This window comes from Bos javanicus, chromosome 1 (genome assembly GCF_032452875.1).
Source record: "Bos javanicus breed banteng chromosome 1, ARS-OSU_banteng_1.0, whole genome shotgun sequence".
In the NCBI taxonomy this organism is placed as follows: domain Eukaryota; kingdom Metazoa; phylum Chordata; class Mammalia; order Artiodactyla; family Bovidae; genus Bos; species Bos javanicus.
The window spans coordinates 2,486,175-2,507,423 of record NC_083868.1 but is presented as its reverse complement, the minus strand read 5'-3'; the positions used below and the strand labels follow the sequence as shown (position 1 = coordinate 2,507,423).

The 21,249-nt window shown below is 43.2% G+C and overlaps 1 protein-coding gene and 2 long non-coding RNA genes across 5 annotated transcripts in view; 1 reads left to right on the top strand and 2 right to left on the bottom strand.

Annotated features, from left to right (window-relative positions):
• The window catches only part of IFNAR1 (interferon alpha and beta receptor subunit 1), a 30,543-nt gene extending 24,980 nt beyond the window's left edge, over positions 1-5,563 (top strand). For all 3 annotated transcript variants that reach the window (XM_061412970.1, XM_061413026.1, XM_061413102.1), the window contains exons 10-11: positions 459-604; positions 1,832-5,563. In XM_061412970.1, coding sequence (XP_061268954.1) covers positions 459-604; positions 1,832-2,071 — 386 coding nt within the window. In that variant the 3' untranslated portion in view covers positions 2,072-5,563. The remainder of the gene's footprint in view (positions 1-458; positions 605-1,831) is intronic.
• LOC133246305 (uncharacterized) lies at positions 149-1,833 on the bottom strand. The gene is made up of 2 exons (XR_009736003.1): positions 724-1,833; positions 149-643 (listed from the first exon to the last, which is right to left on the bottom strand). It is a non-coding gene; the product is annotated as an uncharacterized LOC133246305 (long non-coding RNA).
• Positions 5,564-6,907: 1,344 nt separating the features above from the next.
• Positions 6,908-21,242, bottom strand: LOC133246230 (uncharacterized). The gene is made up of 2 exons (XR_009735977.1): positions 20,149-21,242; positions 6,908-9,605 (listed from the first exon to the last, which is right to left on the bottom strand). It is a non-coding gene; the product is annotated as an uncharacterized LOC133246230 (long non-coding RNA).
• Positions 21,243-21,249: the final 7 nt, after the last annotated feature.

Genomic DNA, 21,249 nt, shown 5'->3' with positions numbered 1-21,249 from the left:
ATGTTGCTAGATTTAATTAAAAAAACAACCAATTCATTGAAAACTGTAAAATGTTTGTGTTTTGCTGCGAAAATATAGAGAATATTTTCTTAATGGACTATGTAAGTCAAAATCAGACCTTCACACCTTCACAAAACTTCACACTGAGTTTTAGAAAATATTTTTAATACTCAACTTAGTTCAGTGGTTTCTGCATGCTTCATATTTCATGCATAGCCACATAATTAATTTCTTGCATTACTCTTAGAATTTAATGAGACTGCTATTTTTATATAACCTTTGATATAATTATCATGTGGAAATCCCTTAGTTGTGAATTTTTTATGTTATTGGTATTATTTAACAATGTAAATTTCCTTTCACATGGCTGTATTTCTTTCACACAAACTGTCAGCAGTCTTAATGTATTTGTGTGTCAAAACCTATATTGATGCTAAACACCATTTATTTCTTTTCAGGAAATACTTCCAAAACCTGGCTTATAGTTGGAACTTGCACTGCATTGTTTTCTATTCCTGTGGTCATTTATGTTGTGAGCGTCTTCTTGAGATGTGTCAAGTATGTGTTCTTTCCATCAAGTAAACCTCCTTCCTCTGTTGACGAGGTAGGTTACTTTTCTTGGTCAACAGCTAGCTGGATTTTTCTGAAAATGAAAGGGAAATATATTTGATTGCAACAGAATATAAATGTGTTCCTGATATTCAAAAAATAATACAGACGGACCTGGGTTTTTTTCTTCAGAGTTTTAGAAAATTGACTTCAGAAGCAGCCATGTAACAGAGTAACGTGGAATAGAAGGATGTGTCCTTAATCCCGTGTTTTTCTGGCAGTTTGGCTGCTGGGGCACTTGTTTTACCATCTATATTCCCAAAAAGGTTAAAACATTGTCGCCAGCGCAGAAACTTTATTCTGTGGATGAAATCACCGAAAATGAGACAGGGAAACGCGCGTTTCCTCTCGCAGCACCTCGGTGTTTTGGCTGGCACGTCTGTGTGGTTGGCACAGTTCGTGGAAGCACAAAGCGATGACCGTCAGTGTGGACGCTGCCCGGGGTGGCGTCTGCACCTGGAGTGGCTCCCACGCTGCCTGCCTTGCTGCAGGTTCTCAGGCCGTGGAGCTGGAGGCCAGAAGGTGGCTCACTGACGGGCTGTAGTGTATTTGCACTGACTGGCTCTGAACTTGTGCAGCTCAGTCATGAGCACTTGCACAAGTGCCCATAGCTGTACAGCAGCGCCAGCAGTGCCATCCCGTAGAACTGTGAGGAGCGAGGGCGGGGGACCAGAAAGACCCACCGCTGCGCCAGCACTCTGTCCACGTGAGCTGTCTCACCCTCTTATCCCTGAGTTTTCTAGTGTCATTTCTATGTGCTCTTCTATTCAGAGCTGTTACTTAAAGAACTTTAAGACTAGCAAGTTACTCTTAGCGGAACTGGGAAAAAGTTAACTCTCCCTTGTGCCTCTTCTGGATGTTTTCGGATTGGATACCAGCATTTTATTATTTCACAACAAAATGTCCCCCATCCCAGTGCCCTCCCGTTCCTTCCTTACCCACCACGCTCTTCCACCCTGACCCCTCGTAGCACAGTGGACTTTCTTAGAGACTGTTTGGATAATTTGCCCAAAACAGTACTGAGATGTGCGTGACCTCACTGTTGGTGCCTTTATTCTAAACACGATAGTGCGGTGGATATGCTCTTAGCTCGCTTTTAATACGCGTGTCAAAAGATAGGATTTCTAGATAAAGGATTTAAGAAACTGAAGCTTATTGGAACTCGAAAACCACTTTTTGTTCTTTTAAATAATCTGTTTCTGTTCTTTCCCTTTTGAATTAGTATTTCTCCGATCAGCCACTAAGGAATCTACTCCTTTCCACTTCTGAGGAACAAACGGAAAGATGTTTTATAATTGAAAATGCAAGCATTATTACTGAAATAGAAGAGACTGATGAAATTGATGAAGTTCACAAAAAGTACAGTTCCCAAACTAGTCAAGATTCAGGAAACTATTCAAACGAAGATGAAAACAGTGGAAGCAAAATAAGCGAAGAGTTTCCGCAACAGGACAGTGTGTGACCAGGAATGACCCTGAAACATTAGGGAGTCTTGCAAGAGTCAGAGTGGGAGCCTGGGCTTTTTGCTCTTCTCAGTAACTGTCAAAAGAAGATTGTCCGTGTCGGGGAAGAAAAAGCGTCTTCAGATCGCAGGTCCAAAAAATACAGGCAAGCACTTCACTATTTAAAATGAATTTCAAGAAGTTTTCTGCGTCCTTTGCCACGTGTCAAGTCTTGAAAGGCCTGTCATTGGACCTGCCTTGGATGAGAGGCGTTAAGTCCAGAAGATACCCTCTGTCTCCCTCACGCTACTGTAAGCAGCCCTGTGCTGGCGTGGGGTTTGGGGGTGCTTGTGTTCCCATCAGCTGGTGCTGTCGCTGTGTAACGCTGCGCTGCTCCCTCTCCCCCACAGCATTATAGTTCACTATTTTTCAGGAGATATTCAGAACATTTGGTCTTCTTCAAAGAAGAACCTGAATACCACCATCACTTGATTTTCTGAAAAAGTAGCTTACTCTGGAAAACAGCTGCAGATGCCAGAAACGAGGTTCTTATAGATTTTTCAGGGGGATTCTCTCTGTTTATACCAATCACATTTATACCAGTTGCAAGAAATGTGGGTTCAGTCCTTGGGTCGGGAAGATCCTCTAGAGGAGGGCATGGCAACTCACTCCAGTATTCATGCCTGGAAAATCCTATAGGCGGAGGAGCCTGGCGGGCTACAGTCCACGAGGTCACAGAGAGTCGGACACTGAAGCGACTGAACGTGCATACACGCGTACCAATTACATTGGCCTCTGCATCACAGTTACCCATCCCTTCTACAGTTTAGAATTAAAACCATGTCATCTTTTACTATATGTACATTAAGGCTTCCTGTTTCAGAACATTAGGACACTAGCTTCTGATTAGAAGGCATAATCCCTAAAATTACAGAGAAATGGGGAACAGGCTGAGTAGAGAAGTTACTGTTATCTCTTAGGATATGGGAGTGTGGAACGTTAGTGGCAGTGTATGTAAAGTCTTGGGATCAGAAAATGCTACTGAGAAACAGTAAGTAGTGTGAGTCAGTGGGAAAGAAGCAGGTGGCTTTAGTGAAAAATAAGAATAATGTGCATCGTCAGCTTCTGATTACTAACATCCTGAGGGGTGGCATTTGTTTTCACGGCTCATCTGTGTCACTTCTTAACATAAGCTGGCCGGCTTCTGTCCACTGTGGGGCAATATTCACAGGCATGCAGGTATCGCTTCCGCTCAGCCTGCATGCACTCAAGGAAATGCAAGTTATTTATCATCAGAGTGTGGGAGGAAATGAACTAGGAAGGAAACCTGAGTTTTTAAAATTATGTAAAACCTCTCAAAGGCATCTATAATTTATGTTTAAATGATTTTGCTGTTTGGGCTTATTCATGGAGTTCCTGCAGAGAAAGGAAGTGTAGGAATTCTGGCTACCTCTGAGGCCAAGTTCTCAGCTTCAGTCGTTGCAGCAGGACTGAGGAAAGAGAGATGGCACCACCCAGCACATCAGGTCTGGCTGGGCTCATTTAGACTGGTCCGCAGGGTCTTCTGGGTGGAAGAAGAGGTTGAAAGCAGCTGCGCTGAGAAGGGCTGTGGTGCCCCGCCTGTCCTCTCCAGAGCACCTTGGGCTCCGCTGGGCCTCCATCCAGCTCCTCAGGGAGCGCATGGTCAGGAGGCCCCAACCAGGGCGTTTCTCTGCTGCAGAATCCTTCCAGAGTCCCAAACGCACCTCAGATCCTCTGACCAGAGGCATTTGGTTTAAAGCAGATCAGGACTCGCCCTTCGCTGGGAAAGGCCCCGTCCGTCCTTGGGAACTTGTCACTGTCGAGAGGACCCTGCCCCCACCGGCTTCCGCGCTGGGTCAAGGCGGCCGGCCTGCCCTGCAGTCGGGCCTGGGATTTTCCACAGGAAAAACACTGCTTCGGACTGGGAACAGTGCCTTTGTGGGACGTGGCAGAGGGAAAACTAGGGCATTATAAGGCAGAGATGCTGCTAAAGTCGCTAGGTCCCTGGATGTAGGAGTATGTGTGTCTGGGGTTTAAGATCCCCTGTGGTTTTCAATAAACAAGCATCTGAGCGGCCTCGAACAAAAACCCCTCCGTTTTGCCGCATCTTGCAGACCTGAAAATGCAGTTCCATCCCATTCTTCATTGTGGTCCACATGTAGCTTAATGAAGATGTGCTTACTTGTAAGATGGTAAGTATTTTTTCTGAAAAAATAGTTTGCTTGCAAACACTATATACTTGAGAGCAGCAATAAACTTCCTCAAATCTGTGATACTGATAACTCTTGGAGAGGCTGGATATAATGTAAGCATTTATGTAGAAGATTTGTGTCATTGCAGCCAGAAATCAGGTATTCATATGTAATGTAGATTAATATATACATAGTGACACGGGTCTGTAAACATACGTGTTCACATATGATGCTGGCTACTGTGCCACTGCTGCTGCTCCTGCTAAGTCACTTCAGTCGTGTCCAACTCTGCGACCCCATAGACGGCAACCCACCAGGCTCCCCCATCCCTGGGATTCTCCAGGCAAGAACACTGGAGTGGGTTGCCATTTCCTTCTCCAATGCAGGAAAGTGAAAAGTGAAAGTGAAGTTGCTCAGTCGTGTCCAACTCTTAGCGACCCCATGGACTGCAGCCCACCAGGCTCCTCCATCCATGGGATTTTCCAGGCAACAGTACTGGAGTGGGTGCCATCGCCTTCGACTGTGCCACTAGTACATCCATAAACACTTAGCATAGGTTCTAGTTAGAAAAGGGTAAATGCTGCTCTAGAACTATGAGCTTCTAAATCTTGACCAGAAATTTGCAACATATAAAGTTATTTCTATATATTTAGGGACTTCTTGGTGGTCCAGTGGCTAAGACTCTGAGCTCCCAATGCAGGGGCCCTGGGTTTGATCCCTGTTCAGGGAAACTAGATTCTACATGCCACGACTAAGACTCGGCACTGTCCAATAAATTTTTTAAGTGTATATGTGTATATATATATATATATAGTTTGTATAACATCTTTTCCCCAAACCTACCTTCAAAGCAGCCTCAGATTGCTTCTAAGAATTTGGAAGTGTCCAGCTTTTCCTACCTCCTCCCCATCCCTGTAACCCTTGGACTACCTGACACGTTTGTGTTTGTTTCAGCTGGTGTCTATCTGCCCCTCCCAGGGGACCAGAAGCTCTGTGAGCTCAGGAATATACACTTAGCACTGTATCCCCAGTACCTACCAGGGTGCGGTGCTCACGCGGAAGAATTGCATAGGAAATAATTGTCAAGTGAGGGAAACCTAGAATTTGAACCAAGTGGGTGTTTCCGTTTGTCTGTCTTATTGAGGCAGAGGACACGGCCATATTTCCAGTGTTTCTATGAAAACACAGCGAGTGTTGCCAGTGTTTGTGTCTTATTTCGTGGGTACTTTGTCTTAATGCCCACTGCCATTGTTTTTTAAACATTTGTAACAGTTTCTGTAATAAACACTGAGGCCAAAAGTCTTGGGTTCCATGGTGGTTTTGATTGAACGTAAGCATCACGGGTGCGGTGGCTGCTGCCTTTGTGAGGTGTTCATAACAGAGGGGGCTGGTCCCGTGCCAGGTGGGCCGCGCCCAGCGTTGGTGTCCTGAAGGGGCCACCCCGGCGGGGAGCTCTCGCACAGTCTTTGCTTTATTTTCACAACCTTGTGTTTAGACTTGGCCGGACACAGCCTTGAGCCAGTGGGTCTGCAGTTGTAATGCAGACCCTGCCCCCTCAAAGCATGCTGTTCCCTTTGACCAACGTTTCTTCTCCAGGTACGCTCTTGAAGGAGACTCCGCAGTCCCACATGTAAATTGATCTGAAGTTAAACACCATTGACATTCAGGCTGAGAACCCTCATGTGTTTTTAGTAAGCGTCCTCAAATACTTTCCCAAAATGTACAGGGAAGTGAATGTTAATAATTTCATCTCTGATGCACAAGAGACGCCCTGTTACTTAACACTAGTGACAGATACTGGTAACATCCAGTTTTTTTTTCTTCTGCATGGTAGCTCATGTCAACAGCTCATGGTAGTTGACCAACCATGAAAAGAAAGAGTGGGCAGAGTCGATATTCTGGCTTAGAAAAAGGTCTTGGGAAGAGGGAGAAAATGGAAAAATTAGGTCTCTCAGTAGCACTTTTAAATTAAACATTTCTTAGTCTTCCCTGGTGGTCCAGTGGTTAAGACTCCAAGCTCCCTGTGCAGGGGGCAGGGGTTCAATCCCTGGTTGGGAAAGATCCTGCGTGGCATAGCCCCAAAAAAGTTACTCAATAAACTTTTTCTCCTCACAGTGACTTGCCAATCCCTCCACGGTCCTACTTCCCCAAATTTCCTGGATCCCTCAGAAGGAGCAGAGGAAAAAGTGAATGACTGAAGAAGAAGAAAACATTTTCCTATCTCTCCACTAGAAAGATGGACCATTTTTCCAAAAGACTGGATTTAGGCCTTAAATGTATGATAAAATAGCGAAGTGTCTTTTTGTGTACCACTGTCTGATCCAGATTTTATAATGCTTTAATCCTCTGGAATTTAACTTTTAAAAAGACATGGAGAATTTCCTGGTGGTCCAGTGGTTAGGACTCCGAACTTTCCACAGCTGTGGGCCCAGGTTCAATCCCTGGTCAGGGAACTAAGATCCCTCATGCTGTGGTGGAGCAGCCAAAAAAAAAAAAAAAAAGATGATTCTGAGTGTTTCAGAATAAAGGGGCACCATCCAGTCTGAAGTCTTCCTGGAAGACCTCCACGATGTGCATACATGGAAGTCACTTTTGTGCCCACCTGCCCCTTCATGTCTGTCAGAGACACTGCCTTAGGAGAGATTTTATAGCATCCCCCAGAATACATCCCCTTCTCTAGGCGGTGAGCTCCATAAACGCAAGGACCTTTTTTTTTTTTTTTTCACACTTTGCAGCTGACAGTAAGTGTTTAGTTAAAGTGATTAAGTGCGACCTTGAATTACCACTTGACTGGATTCACCACTAGGGGAAGACAAGTCACCCTCTTTAGGTTCACAACTAGCTGGTATTTTCAAAACAGGTTCCTAAATGGTTGTATCATGAGGAAACGTGAAGAAAGTGGTATGTATCTGAAGACTGTATACTGTTTAGGGTTGCTACATTTAACAAAAACACAGGACACCCAGTGAAACTGAGTTTTCATTTCAGTGAATAATGAATAATTCATAAACAGTGAATAATTGTTTAGTATAAGTGTGTTTCAAACAGTGCATGGGACATTACTAAGAATGTTTTGTTGCTACACAATGCTTTGAATACTCTGGCATTTTACCTATGGAAAGAGATGATTATGAAATTTTATAAAAAAAACTTTTGAGGGACTTCCCTGGCAGTCCAGCAGTTAAGACTGCGCTTCCATGCTGGGGGTATGAGTTTGATCCATGGGCGGGGAACTATGGTCCCAAATGCCACATAACATGGCAAAAAAAGAATACCTAGGTCACTATGTCACTCACAATGGCTCTGCTTCTCTGATTGAATCCTGATACATGCCGCAAACCAAGGGCTCCATTTTATGTCAAAATGGGCATGTGATAATGGGATCCAGTGATCCTGCTGTGTAGAACATCACCTGGAAGTTACCAGTTTGATTAAACATTGTGATGGCCTGAAATGGCACAACGAAGGCACCCGTTGGTAGGCGAATCCTGAGGGATGGGGGTGCTGGATTCCAATTGGTAGAATCCCCAAAGTTCTGGGAACCAAGGGATGGATGTCTAGTGGCATCTCTCATCACCACTCCCAGGGTCTCCCTGAGGAATCTGCATTTCAGGTTTGGCTGGACTAGAAGTCTCAATCTCCTGATGGGGGATAAGGAGGTGTTCTGCAAAAGGATATAGAACTCCACTGTGTGGCTAAAACCTGGTTATTCTGAGCTCCTCATGCCAATAGGGGCTTCCCTTGTGGCTCAGCAATGAAGTCCACCTGTGATGCAGGAGACTTGGGTTCAGTGCCTGAGTTGGGAAGATCCCCTGGAGAAGGAAATGGCAACACACTCCAGTATTCTCGCCTGGGGAATCCCATGGACAGAGGAGCCTGGTGGGCTACAGTCCGTGGGGTTTCAAAAGAGTCGGATACAGCTTGGCAACTAAGCAACGTGCCAATAAACCAGAAGACAGAAAAGGGAAGTGCTGTAGGCCAGAGTAATTCATCTCCAATTATTCTGAGGAGATACAGTCACGTCTACATAATGAGGTAAGAAGGAGTGTTTGCAGAACACAGGGAATTCCCTGGGGCGTGTCTTCATGCTTTCATGTCAAGTCATGACTGGGAGTGGATAATGACCATGACAGCCTGGTAAGGCCCCAGTTACGGGGGTACAGTCTGGGTCACCCCCCCAGGTGAGCAGTTCAGACCAGAAGTGCTAGTTGAGGGCTGCCCTGGTGGTCGAGTTAAAATAATTCTGGAGGCTACAATTTCTGTCCTTCTATTGCAGGGGGAACAGATTCCATCCCCAGTCATGGAAGTTCCGCAGGTCACATGTTGTGGCCAAAAAGAAAAAAATTGCTCACCAAGAGTGAGGAGAATCTCAAATGGGTGGAAGAGGAGGGAGAAGATGAATGTCTAATATGGCCTTAAGACCATCTCAAGAAACAGGAAATATAGCTGTCCCCCTAACCTCTCTATCATGATGATTTTTTAAATTCTTTTTCAATCGTGAGCAGCCATCACCTGGAAGAACCAGTACAGCATGAAGTGAGTTAATGTAGGACAGAAATGGTTCTGAGTGCTGTGTGTGTGCTCAGTCATGTCTGACTCTTCACAACCCCATGGACTGTACCCTGCCAGGCTCCTCCGTCCATGGAGTTTTTCAGGCAAAAATGCTGGAGTGGGTTGCCACTTCCTTCTCCAGGGGACCTTCCCGATCGAGGGATCGAACCCTTGTTTTTCGTGTCTCCTGCTCTGCCAAGCAGATCCTTTACTGCTGGTGCTACCTGGGAAGCCCATCTGAGTGCTATAGGGGTTAACTGTAGCAGATGCTGCTGGTGCCTCCCCACACCTCCTTGGCATATAATGCTTCCAAGCCTGAGGGAAATTCCAAATCTCTAGTTTCCAAAGCCCATTTTACCCAAGAGTTGATGAGAATTGGCATCAAGCAAGTAGAAACCAGTTGCTGTTCAGTCGCTCAGTCATGCCTGATGCTTTGTGACCCCGTGGACTGCAGCACGCTAGGCCTCCCTGTCCATCACTCCTTCCCTGAGTCTACTCAGACTCATGTCCATTGAGTTGGTGATGCCATCCAACCATCTCATTCTCTGTCACCCCGCTTCTTCTCTTGCCTTTAGTCGTTCCCAACATCAGGGTCTTTTCCAATATGTCAGCTCTTCGCATCAGGTAGCCAAAGGATCAGAGCTTCAGCTTCCGCTTCAGTCCTTCCAGTGAATGTTCAGGGTTGACTTCCTTTAGGGTGGACTGGTTTGATCTCCTAGCTGTCCAACAGACTCTCAAGAGTACAGGTCAAAGGACTCCAAGGTAGAGGCTAGAGATGCTGCTAACTATCCTACAAAGCACAGGACGACAAAGAATAAATTTTAGGATCAGCTTTTCAATTTCTACAAAAGAACCAGCTAGATTTGACAGAAACTGAACTGAATCTCTAGACCAAGTTAGGGGAATAGTGCCATATTGACAACATTAAGTCTTCCAATCCATGAATACGGGTAGCTTTCTGTTTAGTTTTCTTTTAATTTCTTTCAATCTCTTTTAGTTTTCAGTATGATAGCCTTGTACTTCTTTAGTTACATTTATTCCTAATTGTTTTATTCTTTTTGATGCTTTGAAGTAAATGGAATTATTTTCTTAATTTAAATATCAAATTATTCATTGCTAGTATGAAACAAAATTAGTTTTACATTTATCTTGTATCCTCTGTGTGTGTGTGCGTGCTCAGTCACTCAGTCATGTCTGACTCTTTGCGACCCCATGGCCGCTCCTCTGTCCATGAAATTTTCCAGGCAAGAAAATTGGAAAGGGTTGCCATTTCCTACTGTAGGGGATCTTCCCAACCCAGGGATCAAATCCATGTCTCTTGCATCTGCTGCATTGGCAAGCGAGTTCTTTACCACTGCGTGACCTGGGAATGCCCTGTATCCTGCAATATCACTGAATTTATTATCTCATACAGGTGTTTTGTTTTCATGGTGAATTCCTTAGAAGGAATCTATATACAAGATTATGTCATCTGTAAATAGAGACAGTTTTACTTCTTCCTTTCTAATCCAGATGCCTTTTATTTGTTTTTCTTGCCTCATTGCCTCAACTAGAACCTCTAATACAATGTTGAATAGAAACGAAAGAGTGTGCTGTTCGTGAGCTTGGTGAGAAAGCTTTCGGTCTTGCACCATTAACTAAGATGTTAGCTGGGGTGTGGGTTGTAGATGTCCTTTATTAGATTGAGGAAGTTCCCTTCTATTCCTCGTTTCTTTTCTGTTTTTATCTTGAACAAGTGTTAGACTTTTGTCACAGGCTTTTTCTGTGTCTACTGAGATCATTTCTCCCCCTTATACTATTAAGATGGCACATCACATTGGTTGGTTTTTGTACGTTAAACCTACCTGCAGTTCTGGAGTAACTCTCACTTGATCATGGTGTGTAATCCTTTCTACATATTGCTGAATTCAGTTGCTAGTATTCCACTGAGGATTTTTGCATTTATACTCATAAAGGATATTGATTTGTAGCTTTCTTCTGATGCCATTGTCCAGTTTTGGTATCAGGTTTTGGTCTCATGGAATGAGCTACAAAAGATTTCCCTCTCTTCTACTTTTTGGAACAGCTTATGAAGAATTATGTCAATTTTTTAAAATGTTTTGTAAAATTCAGCAGTGAAACCACATTGATTTGAGCTTTTCTTTGTGGAAAGCTGGATGATAACTGGATTCTTCGGCATCTCCCAAAATTGACAATTTTGAAATTATAACATTCCTTAAATATGTGTGAATTTAAAACCAAATGTAGGGTCTTCCCTGGCAGGTCCAGTGGTTAAGACTCTGCACTTCCCCTGCAAGGGGTACTGGTTGGGGAACTAAGATCCCTCACGCCATGCAGTCAAAAAGTAAAAAAACTAATGCATAAAATAAAAAATAAAACCAAATATAATCTTCAATTTGTAGCTCTCATACAACCACAAAACTAAGTCAAATTTATAAATGACTTCTAATCAAAACTCCAGAGGGCTTCCCAGGTGGCACAGTGGTAAAGAACCCGCCAGCTAATGCAGTAGACATAAGAGATGTAGATTCGATCCCTGGGTTGTCAAGATCCTCTGGAGGAGGAAATAGTAACCCACTCCTGTATTCTTGCCTGAAAAATCACATGGACAGAGGAGCCTGGAGGGCTACAGTCCATGGGGTCACACAGAGTCAGACATGACTGAAGCAACTTAGCGCAGGCACAATCAAAACTACAAGATGATAATATTGAAGCAAAAGCATTAATTCAATATTTAGAATAATGTTACTTTGATGAAATTAAATTGCCACTGACAGAATGAATCTGATCAGGATGAAGGTTCTTCTGACTTCAGCATGGTTTGTCTCCCCTGTATTATTAGTTGTAACTAACCAATTTAGCACTTACTTTTTTATGATCAAATTATGATGACTCTCTGTTTATGCAATACATGGTTAATACAATTTGACTACACTTGGCTGGGGATTCCCTGGTAGCTCAGCTGGTAAAGAGTCCACCTGCAATGCAGGAGACCTGGATTCAATCCCTGAGTTAGGAAGATCCCCTGGAGAAGGGAAAGGCTCCCCACGTCAGTATTCTGGTCTAGAGAATTCCATGGACTGTATAGATCAGGAGGTCTCAAAGAGACACGGACACAACTGAGCAACTTTCATTTTCACATTTGGCTGGAATAGAATATATTAAGTCTGTCTCTCTTTAGGTCCCATTATCTGGAAATTATCAGAATAGTGCTGGTATATCTAATGGACTGTAGCCTGCCAGGTTCCTCCACCCATGGAATTCTCTAGGTAGGGATACTGGAGTGGGTAACCATTCCCATCTCCAGGGGATTGTCCCAGACCGGGATGGAGCCCTGGTCTCCTGCATTGCAGGCCGATTCTTTACCATCTGAGCCACCAGGGAAGCCCAGTACATCTTAAGGAGACCCTAAACACAAACACATTCTGATGTTCAATCTGATGATTTCAGAATATGCTTGTATTAGTTTTTTTAAAGATTACCACCAAAGTGCAAACAAATTCTTAAATTTCTGGAGAGAGTTAGTATATCCTACCTGCTGAAAAACACTGGCTTAAAACTTTTCTTAAATGGTATGCCTCAATCCTTTCTAGCCCTTAGAGGTAGCTCAGTGGTAAAGAATCTGCCTGCGAATGCAGGAAACTCGGGTTTGAACCCTGGGTCAGGAAGATCCCTGCAGAAAGAAATGCAATCCACTCCAATATTCTTGCCTGAGAAATCCCATGGACAGAGGAAACTGGTGGGCTAGAGTCCATGAAGTCACAAAGAGTGGGACATGACTTAGCGACTGAACATGCATAATCCTTTCCAAAGGGCTCCATGGGAATCCTTAGGTGTTGTTACCCTCAGAGGATAGTCAGTCAAAGTGTGGTTATGCAGGGAGCTTCTTGAAGTTCTTCTATTTGTAAATATCTCCTCTTAAACAATGAGGGAAGGAAAGAAAAAGTAAGAATCTTGTGTTGGTCACCGTGACCTGACCCAGAAATGGTTTGGTTATTGGTTCTGCTAAACAAGATAAAGCAAATGAGTAGAGATCCATAGCCACCACCTCCTCTACTACAACCACCTTTGTCTTTTAACAACTAGGACTTTGCAGTAAATGAATCATTCAGAAGGAAACCCCACATCTGTAGAAATACCCTTGGGGACGATGGGAAGAAGTAGACCCTGCTTCAGAGCTGAGTTGGACTTGAAAGGAGACGCCTTGGCCCCTCCTGCACCCCTCCTGGCTGAGTTGCCTCTGACTCATCTCTTTCACCTTTTGAACAAGCTACTGAGGATGGAGTGGTACAGAACTATCCGAGCCATTACCCAAGACATAACCAACACGGTAGCTTCTCCTGCCCTATCCCCTACCTCCAGGGGAGGCCAGACCACAGTGGTACCAGTTTGAGTTTGAGCATAGAGTACAACGTGCAGACAGAGTCTGGTATCACTCCTTCCTTCTTTGCAAACTTAACTCACTAAAAATTTTGATGGTACATATCCTCCAATACTTGGGCCACCTGATTCAAAGAACCGACTCATTGGAAAAGACCCTGATGCTGGGAAAGATTGAAGGCAGGAGGAGAAGAGGACAACGAGGATGAAATGGTTGAATGGCATCACCGACTCAGGAGTTGGTGATGGACAGGGAGGCCTGGCATGCTGCAGTCCATGGGGTTGCAAACAGTCAGACATAACTGAGCAACTGAACTGAACTAAACTGGTCCTCCAATAAACTTTGAGAAGGGTACCAAGACCACCAATGGGGAAAGGACAGCCTTTTGAAAAAATATATATATATATTGGGAAAACTTTATATCCACAAGCAAAAAAATGAAGTTGGACACTTACCTTATACCATCTATTAACTCAAAATATATAAAAGGCCTAATCGTAAGACCTAACTGTAAAACTCCAAGAAGAAAACATAAGAGAAGAGCTTTATGACACTGATTTTGTCAGTGTTATTTTTTGGATATGACACCAAGAGCACAAGCAACCAAAAGAAAAATAGACAACACAGGTGACATACAACTCGAAAATGGCTGCATATCAAGGGGAACAATCAACGGAGTGGAAGGCAACCCACGGAAAGAAAATATTTGCAAATCACATGTCTGTTAAGGGCTGAGTGTCCAGAACATGTAAGAACCCCTACAACTCAAAAACAACAACAACAAAATACTTAGCAATGGACAAAGGATGAGATACTTCTCAAACAAAGATGTAGGAATGACCGTAAGCACATGAAAGATGCACAGCGTCACCAGCGCTCAGGGAAAGGCAAGTCAGAACCACAACGTGATATCACCTCACAGCCATTAGGATGACCGTCATCAAAACAAAACAGAAAAACATTGGTGAGACTGTGGAGAAACTGGAACTCTGTGCACTATTGTTGGGAATGTGAATGGTGCAGTTGCTATGGAAATCATGCAGATGTTCCTCAAAAAATTAAAACCAGACCTAACATATGATCCAATAATCCCACTTCTGTGTATATATCCAAAAGAACTGAAGGCATGATCTTGGAGCGAGAATAGCACATCCATGTTCATCACAGCATTATTTACAACAGCTAAGACATGGAAGCAACCCAAACGTCCAATGATGAGTGGATGGATAAAGAAAACATATTAACATAGGGTGCGCCTCCTGACAGGGTAGTCTACCCCAAAAAAGAAATCCTGACCTGATCAAGCCTTGGAGCCAATTACCAACTTACAGGAAGTACGGGGGACAAAGAAAAGTCCTCCATACCGATGCAGTTAGCGAGCTCCAGACTCTGAGCAAGTCTCCGAGACAAATGGTCTAGTTTCATTAAAAATCAAGTTCATCAGAAAAGAGAGAGTTCATCTAGTCTCAATTTTGATTTAAACAAGCAAACTTGAGAGAAATAGGGGGAGAGGAGGAGGGAGTCATGACATTTATGAGACAATTTAAAAACTGGGGGCTTCCCTGGGATTCTGGTGGTTAAGAATCCGCCATGCAATGCAAGGGACACCGGTTCAATCCCTGGTCTGGGAAGACCCCACATGCCACAACTAAGCCTGTGAGCCATGATGACTGACCCTGCATGCTGGAACTACCGAAGCCTGCTGGCCCTAGAGCCAGGACTCTGCAACAAGAGAAGCCACTACAATGAGAAGCCCCCACACCACAGCTAGAGAGCAGGTTCTTTAAAACATTTTTTAAAATAATGACGATAATAGTGGTTTTTAAAAATTAGCACTAACTGCATTCTTATAATATGAATTATTAATGTATTTTGGATGAGATCATGAGATCATGGTTTCTAGTATTTCAAAGACATGCTGAAATGTTTGTAGATGAAATAAGACTGAAATGTTTACTGATGAAGTCATGTAGTATACCACTCCAGTATCCTTCCTGCAAAAACCCCATGAACAGTAGGAAAAAGCAAAAAGATATGACACCAGAAGACAAGCCCCAGGGTCAGAAGGTGTACAATATGCTACTGGGGAAGAGCAGAGGGTGATTACTAACAACTCCAGAAAGAATGAAGCGGAAATGACACCTGACTGTGGATGTGTCTGGTGATGTAAGTCAAGTCTGATGCTGTAAAGAACAGTATTGCACAGGAACCAGGAATGTTAGGTCCATGAATCAAGATAAATTGGACATGGTCAAGCAGGAAATGGCAAGAGTGAACATCAACATTTTAAGAATCAGTAAGCTAAAATGGCCTGGTATGGGTGAATTTAATTAAGAAGACCATTGCATCTACTACTGTGGGCAAGAATCTCTTAGAAGAAATGGAGTAGCCCTCATAGTCAACAAAAAATGCAGTACTTGGGTGAGATCTCAAAAATGACAGAATGAGCTTGGTTCATTTCCAAGGCAAATCATTCAATATCACAGTGATCCAAGTCTATGCCCCAACAACTAATGCCAAAGAAGCTGAAGTTGAATGATTCTATGATGACCTACAAGACCTTCTGGAACTAACACCAAAAGAAGATGTCATTTTCACCACAGGGGACTGGAATGCAAAAGTAGGAAGTCAAGAGATACCTGGAGTAACAGGCAAGTTTGACCTTGGAGTATAAAATGAAACAGGGCAAAGGCTAACAGAGTTTTATCAAGAGAACACACTGGCCATAGCAAACACCCTCTTCCAACAACACAAGAGACAGCTCTACACATGGACATCACCAGGTGGTCAACACCAGACTCAGACTGATTATATTCTTCGCAGCTGAAGACAGAGAAACTATATAGTCAGCAAAAATAAGACCAGGAGCTGACTGTGGCTGAGATCATCAGCTCCTTATTGCAAAATTCAGACTTAAATTGAGGAAAGTAGGAGAAACCACTAGACCATTCAGGTATGATCTAAATCAAATCCCTTATGATTATACAGTGGAAGTGATGAATAGATTCAAGGGATTAGATCTGATAGACAGAGTGCCTGAAGAACTATGGATGGAGGTTCATAACATTATACAGGAGGTGGTGATCAAAACCATCTCCAAGGAAAAGAAATGCAAGAAGGCAAAGCAGTTGTCTGAGGAAGCCTTACAAATAGCTGAGAAAGAACAAAATCAAAAAGCAAGGGAGAAAGGGAAAGATATACCCAACTGAATGCAGACTTTCAGAGAATAGCAAGAAGAGATAAGAAGGCCTTCTTCAATGAACAATGCAAAAAAGCAATAGAATGGGAAAATTTTTCTCTTCTAGAAAATTGGAAATATCAAGGGAAAATTTCATGCAAAGATGGGCAAAATAAAGGAGAGAAATGGTGTGGACCTAATAGAAGCAGAAGAAATTAAAAAGAGGTGGCAAGAATATACAGAAGAACTGTACAAAAAAGGTCTTAATGACCTGGATAACCACGATGGTGTGGTCACTCACCTAAGCTAAACATCCTGGAGTGTGAAGTCAAGTGAGCCTTAGGAAGCATCACTACAAACAAAGCTACTGGAGGTGATGGAATTCATCTGAGCTATTTCAAATTTTGAAAGATGATGGGGTTAAAGTGCTGCACTCAATATGATAGCAAATTTGGAAAACTCAGCAGTGGCCACAGGACTGGAAAATATAAGTTTTCATTCCAATCCCAAAAAAGGGCAGCGTCAAAGAATGTTCAGACTACCAGATATTGCACTCATTTCACATGCTAGTAAGGTTATGCTCAAAATCCTTCAAGTTAGTCTTCAACAGTATGTGAACTGAGAACTTCCAGATGTACATGTTATGTTTAGAAAAGGCAGAGGAACCAGAGATCAAATTACCAACATTCGTTGTATCATTGAAAAAGCAAGAGAATTCCAGAAAAGCATCTACTTCTGCTTCACTGACTATGGGACAGCCGTTGACTGTGTGAATCAGAAAAAATTGTGGAAAATTCTTCAAGAGATGGGAATACCAGACCACCTGACCTGTCTCCTGAGAAACCTGTATGCAGGTCAAGAAGCAACAGTTAGAATCTTATATGGAACAACAGACTGGTTCCAAATTGGGAAAGGAGTATGACAAGGTTGTATATTGTCTCCTTGTGTATTTAACGTATATGCAGTGTTGTTGTTGGTATTCAGTCGTAAACTCAGGTCCAACTCTTTGCGACCCCATGGACTGCAGCACACCAGGCTTTCCTGTCCTCCACAGAGTACATCATGCAAAATGCAGGGCTGGATGAATCATAATCTGGAGTCAAGATTGCCAGGAGAAATATCAACAATTTCAGATATGCAAACGATACCACCCTTATGGCAGAAAATGAAGAAGAACTAAAGAGCCTCTTGGTGAAGGTGAAAGAGGAGAGTGAAAAAACTGGCTTAAAACTCAACATTCAAAAAACAAAGATCATCGCATCCAGTCCTCTTCAATCAGTTCAGTTCAGTCACTCAGTCGTGTCTGACTCTCTGCGACCCCATGGACTGCAGCACACCAGGCCTCCCTGTCCATCACCAACTCCCGGAGTTTACTCAAACTCCTGTCCATTGAGTCAGTGATGCCATCCAACCATCTCATCCTCTGTTGTTCCCTACTTCTCCAGCCTTTAATCTTTCCCAGCATCAGGGTCTTTTCCAATGAGTCAGCTCTTCGCATCAGGTGGCCAAAGTGTTGGAAGTTTCAGCTTTAGCACCAGTCCTTCCGATGAATATTCAGGACTGATTTCCTTCAGAATGGACTGGTTGGATCTCCTTGCAGTCCAAGGGACTCTCAAGAGTCTTCTCCAACACCACAGTTCGAAAGCATCAATTCTTCGGTGCTCAGCTTTCTTTATAGTCCAACTCTCACATCTGCACACGACCACTGGAAAAACCATAGCCTTGACTAGATGGAACTTTGTTGGCAAAGTAATGTCTCTGCTTTTCAATATGCTATCTAGGTTGGTCATAACTTTCCTTCCAAGGAATAAGCGTCTTTTAATTTCATGTCTGCAGTCACCATCTGCAGTGATTTTGGAGCCCCCAAAAATAAAGTCAGCCACTATTTCCACTGTTTCCCCATCTATTTGCCATGAAGTGATGGGACTGGATGCCATGATCTTAGTTTTCTGAATGTTGAGCTTTTTAAGCCAACTTCTTCACTCTCCTCTTTCACTTTCATCAAGAGGCTCTTTAGTTCTTCTTCATTTTCTACCATAAGGGTGGTATCATCTGAATAGCTGAGGTTATTGATATTTCTCCCACCAATCTTGATTCCAGCTTGTGCGTTTCTCATGATGTACTCTGCATATAAGTTAATTACCAGTCCCATTACTTCTTGGCAAATAGAAGGGGAAAAGGTAGAAGTAGTGACAGATTTTGTTTTCTTGGGCTCCAAAATCTCTGTGGATGGTGATTACAGCCATGAAATTAAAACATGCTTGCCCCTTGGAAGGAAAGCTCCTAGACAGCATATTAAAAAACAAAGACATCTCTTTGCCAACAAAGGTCCGTATAGTCAAAGCTATGGTTTTTCCTGTAGTCATGTACAGTTGTGAATTGAACCATAAAGAAGGCTGAGAGCCAAAGAATTGATGCTTTTAATTTGTGGTACTGGAGAAGTTCTTGAGAGTCCCTCAGACAGCAAGGAAATCAAACCAGTCAATCCTAAAGGAAATCAACCCTGAATATTCACTGGAAGGACTGAAGCTGAAGCTTACCCAATACCACCTGATGCGAAGAGCTGACTCACTGGAAAAGACCTTGATTCTGGGAAAGACTGAAGGCAAAGGAGAAGAGGGCAGCAGTGAATGAGATGGTTAGATAGCATCACTGATTCTCAACGAACATGAGTTTGAGCAAACTCCCGGAGATAGGGAGGGACAGGGAAGCCTGGTGTGCTGCAGTCCATGGGGTCACAAAGAATCGGACACGACTGATCAACTGAACAACAGCAATAAGCTAGCTAACCTTCATCTTGGGGAGCTGATTCTACAAGAGGAAACAACTTTGGCGGAATTCAAAGAGGGTGCTCAAGATCCCCACACCTGGTATAAACATCCTGCATGATCCCCAGGGCTGTGAGTATAATGGGTTTTACACTCGTGATTAACAAGTTAGAGTATAGAACACAGCTGACTTTGGGAGAGGAAGATTATCCTGATGGGCGTGACTTAGGAACCCTTTAAAAGCTGAGCCTTTTCTCTGGTTCATCACAGAAGAGGAAGTCAGAAGTTTGAAGCATTGAGATTTGACACACTGCTGCTAAAGGGTGGGAGCCTCATGGCTGGGAATTCAGGTGGCCTGTAGTTACTGGCTCACATTCAGCATGGAAATAAGGTGCAAGTCCTCAGTCCTATACCTCAAGGGATGGAATTCGGCCAACAAGAACAACCTTCAAGGAGGGTTTTTTCCGCAGAGCCTCCAGACAAGCATTCAGTCCAGTCAACACTCTGATTTTCCTGCCTTATGGCGCGTTGAGCAGAGCACCTTGCTGTGCCTACATGGTGTGGTTAACAAACCTGCAGCCCTAGGAACTGGGAGAATTCATCTTAAATGACCACTGACTTATGGGATTTGAATACATATTTACCCAGAATGAGAACTGTTCATTTGATTTTATTAAAATCATAACCATAGGGAAAATAATAGATGCATGTAGTTTTTGTTTTTTTTTTTAGAAAAGATTTGGCAAAATGAAACATTTGTCTTGCATATATGTTTTCCTCAGAAACTATACTGAGGTTGTACCCAAAAGCTTTCTTCCGTACTTGGGCCTGTACCAGCTGGTATCTGCTTCCTGTAGTTCACATTTGATAACCATCAACAGTAAATAAGTCAACTGAAGCCTGGGTCTTCCTAGTTCCGTTGCTGTCTGTCATTTCAGGGAAAGGAAGTTGGAAAAAAAAAAGAAGAAGAAGAAGAAGGCCGAGAGCACTCATTCACCCTACAAACCTTGATCGTGTATTGTATTACACACCATGCCGGTCTCTTCATTAAGGATCATCAGCTCTGACTGCTTACAAATTCAGGATGTTTACTGCTTCTGCATTGTCCAGTCTTCAACAATTATCATGGAAAAGTGTGGATTTCTCTGATTCTTTGTTGGCCTCTTGCCCAGGCCTCTTGACTTCTTGTTGGCATGTTAACCCACTTCCTCAAATGTGTACTGTCTTTTATTTCAAAAATTTCCCCTTGACTAAGCTTGCAGTTATCTAGTTACACTTCCTCTAATGCAGGGAAGCTCATCTTTTTCAAGGGTGGGACTTGAGCAAAAACTCAACTGCCGCAAGAACAAATAACCTACTGAGTTCACTGTTCTCGAGCATGAGGATGGATAATTCAGAATGTTTTCAAGCCCTTCTTTCTGATGGGGCACGATATTCAGTTTTGCAATTAGGCACCAATCTGTGTCAGAGGGGCAGGCGCTTCAAGGTCCAGGAAACAGGTCCCAGGTCTGCCAACAACCGATTAGATAAACTTGGGTAAACCTCTGCCTGAAGCCCAAGAAGTGCTTGCTAAGCATGAGTGACCTTTAATTACAGCACAACAAAATACATCATACAGCAATGAACCAAAATTTGGCAAGTCGCACCATGTCACATGGATGAGCTAAGATAAGCAGTTATTGAGCTAAGCAGTGATGCATGTGTGGTTCTTCAGACAATTTATGGTTGCAGAATATCTAGAAGATTCTAGAATTGTGTGCCTCAGATACAGTATCTTTTTTTCAAAAGTCATCTGTTATGAAATGAGAGATGCTGATGCTGACTTGAAACCAAATCAACCTTCCCGCCCCCTCAGGCTTCTCCATCACAATAAATAGCAACTCCTTTCTCCCATTTTTCGAGGCCAAAGAATTTGTGCTGCTTTTGACTCCTGGCTTACATTCTATCTGCTGGGAGATTCCACTAAAACATCTCGAATCTGACTACTTTCACACACTCCTCGATTACCACCTCATCTTAGCCACCATCATCTCCTGGAAAGTGATTGCATTGTTTCCTGGCTGATCTTCCTTCCTCCTCAGCCCTTGCCCGTCTTCCATCATTTTAT